Genomic DNA, 2,111 nt, shown 5'->3' on the forward strand with positions numbered 1-2,111 from the left:
CAAGTCCTCTCCTGGATGCCTGGGTCTTCTTCTGGACAGCCAGATCCTCTCCTGAACATCTGGATGTTCTCCTGAACATCTGGGTGCCCTCGTTGATATCTGGGTGGGCTCCTAAGAAAAGAAAACCAAAAAAAAGGGGGCAGCAGAGGAGGAAAGGGCAGGAAATAACCTGAAGCGAGGTTGATTTCTACCAAAAACGAGGAAAAGAAAGGAGAAGAAACACCCTAAAAAGCTCGCAAGTCCTAGAAATCGAATAATGGGGGAAACGGGTTTTTTTTTTTGGGGGTGGGGATGGGCGGGGAGTTGAATTTCTACCGGTTCTTGGGTCGATTGCTCTGGTTTCTTTCTTTTTCCCTGCCCCGCTCCGTTTCCCGCCTCAGTTTCTTACCCGGACGTCTTGCAGTGCGTCAACGTCACCATCTTCTCGACGGCCGAATGTCGCCGGTTATATCCCGGTTCCATCACCGAGAACATGCTCTGCGCCGGCAGTCTCCAAGGCGGTAGGGACTCGTGCCAGGTAAGGTCAAAATGGCCGCCGAGCCTCCCATCTCCTCATCTCCCAGTGTCAATTTGCCATCGTTGTCTCCAAGGTTGGCCAACACGATGATGTTCTTCAACCTAAAGAAGGGTTGGCCAACTCCTTCCCTAGTTGGGTGACTCATCCCTAGTTGGCCAACTCATCCCTAGTTGGTCAACTCCTTCCCTAGTTGGCCAACTCACCAACAGCCGGTCAACTTGAGTTGAATAACCCCAAGGTTGGTTCTTCAACCCAACAAGAGTTGGCCAACTCAAGTAGAATTGGCCAACTCGGCAACGGTTGGAAGATCCAAATGGATTTGGACAAGGTCTTGGGGTTGTTGGCCAATCCAATGATGGTCTTCAACCTAAAGAAGGGTTGGTCAACTCCTTTCTAGGTGGCCAACTCCTTCCCTAGTTGGCCAACTCATCACTAGTTGGCCAACTCCTTCCCTAGTTGGCCAACTCACCAACAGCTGGTCAACTTGAGTTGATAAACCCCGAGGTTGGTTCTTCAACCCAACAAGAGTTGGCCAACTCAAGTAGAATTGGCCAACTCGGAAACGGTTGGAAGATCCAAATGGATTTGGACAAGGTCTTGGGGTTGTTGGCCAACCCAATGATGGTTGACCAAGCCACCAAACCACCCAATGAGCATTGGTGACCCAACGCAACGATGGTTGACCCACCCAAGAGTTGGACAGTCCAATCTCATGGATTGGTTAACCCAAGCGTAGACGATCAACCTCCAAAAAGCTTGACCAAACCAATGGGAGGTGACCAAGCCAACGATGGTTGGCCAACCCAACCATGGCTGGTCAACCTAACCATGGCTGGTCAACCCAACAACTCTTGACCAATCCAACAATGCTTGGCCAACCCAACAACTCTTGGTCAACCCAACAACTCTTGACCAACCCAACAATGCTTGGCCAACCCAACAACTCTTGGTCAACCCAACAACTCTTGGTCAACCCAACAACTCTTGACCAACCCAACAATGCTTGGCCAACCCAACAACTCTTGACCAACCCAACAATGCTTGGCCAACCCAACAACTCTTGGTCAACACAACAACTCTTGGCCAACCTAGAGAAATCACCCAACCCAATGAGATCCACCAACGGTGGGTCAAACCATAAAGAGTTGGCCAACCCAACAAGGGTTTGGATGACCTCGTCTCGTGGGGCATGGAGAAATGTGGTCAACCCAAGAGACCCGGGGTCTACACCAAGGTCTGTAGATACTTCCAGTGGATCCAGAAGATCATGAAGGACAACCAATGAAGGTCCAACCACCTCCGAATGTCCAAGAGGAGGTCAGAAGACCCACGGTCACGTTACAACTTCTCGCCGGGGTGGGGTGTGGCCATCCCAACAACTCTTGGTCAACACAACAACTCTTGGCCAACCTAGAGAAATCACCCAACCCAATGAGATCCACCAACGGTGGGTCAAACCATAAAGAGTTGGCCAACCCAACAAGGGTTTGGATGACCCAACGAAGACCGGTGGGGGGTCATACCACGTCTTTCCGTAGGGTGACTCTGGAGGACCTCTGGTTTGCAACGGGACCCTCCAAGGTATCGTCTCGTG

General features: G+C 51.2%; 1 protein-coding gene across 1 annotated transcript; it reads left to right on the forward strand.

Annotated features, from left to right (window-relative positions):
• Positions 1 to 403: 403 nt before the first annotated feature.
• Positions 404 to 1,802, forward strand: LOC104156907 (kallikrein-14-like; the record flags this gene model as incomplete). The annotated part of the gene is made up of 2 exons (XM_009709976.1): positions 404 to 517; positions 1,680 to 1,802. Coding segments are annotated over 2 exons (237 nt in total), but the record flags the coding sequence as incomplete, so codon positions are not given.
• Positions 1,803 to 2,111: the final 309 nt, after the last annotated feature.

Source organism: Cariama cristata, unplaced genomic scaffold, assembly GCF_000690535.1.
Source record: "Cariama cristata isolate BGI_N322 unplaced genomic scaffold, ASM69053v1 scaffold27831, whole genome shotgun sequence".
Taxonomy (NCBI): Eukaryota; Metazoa; Chordata; class Aves; order Cariamiformes; family Cariamidae; genus Cariama; species Cariama cristata.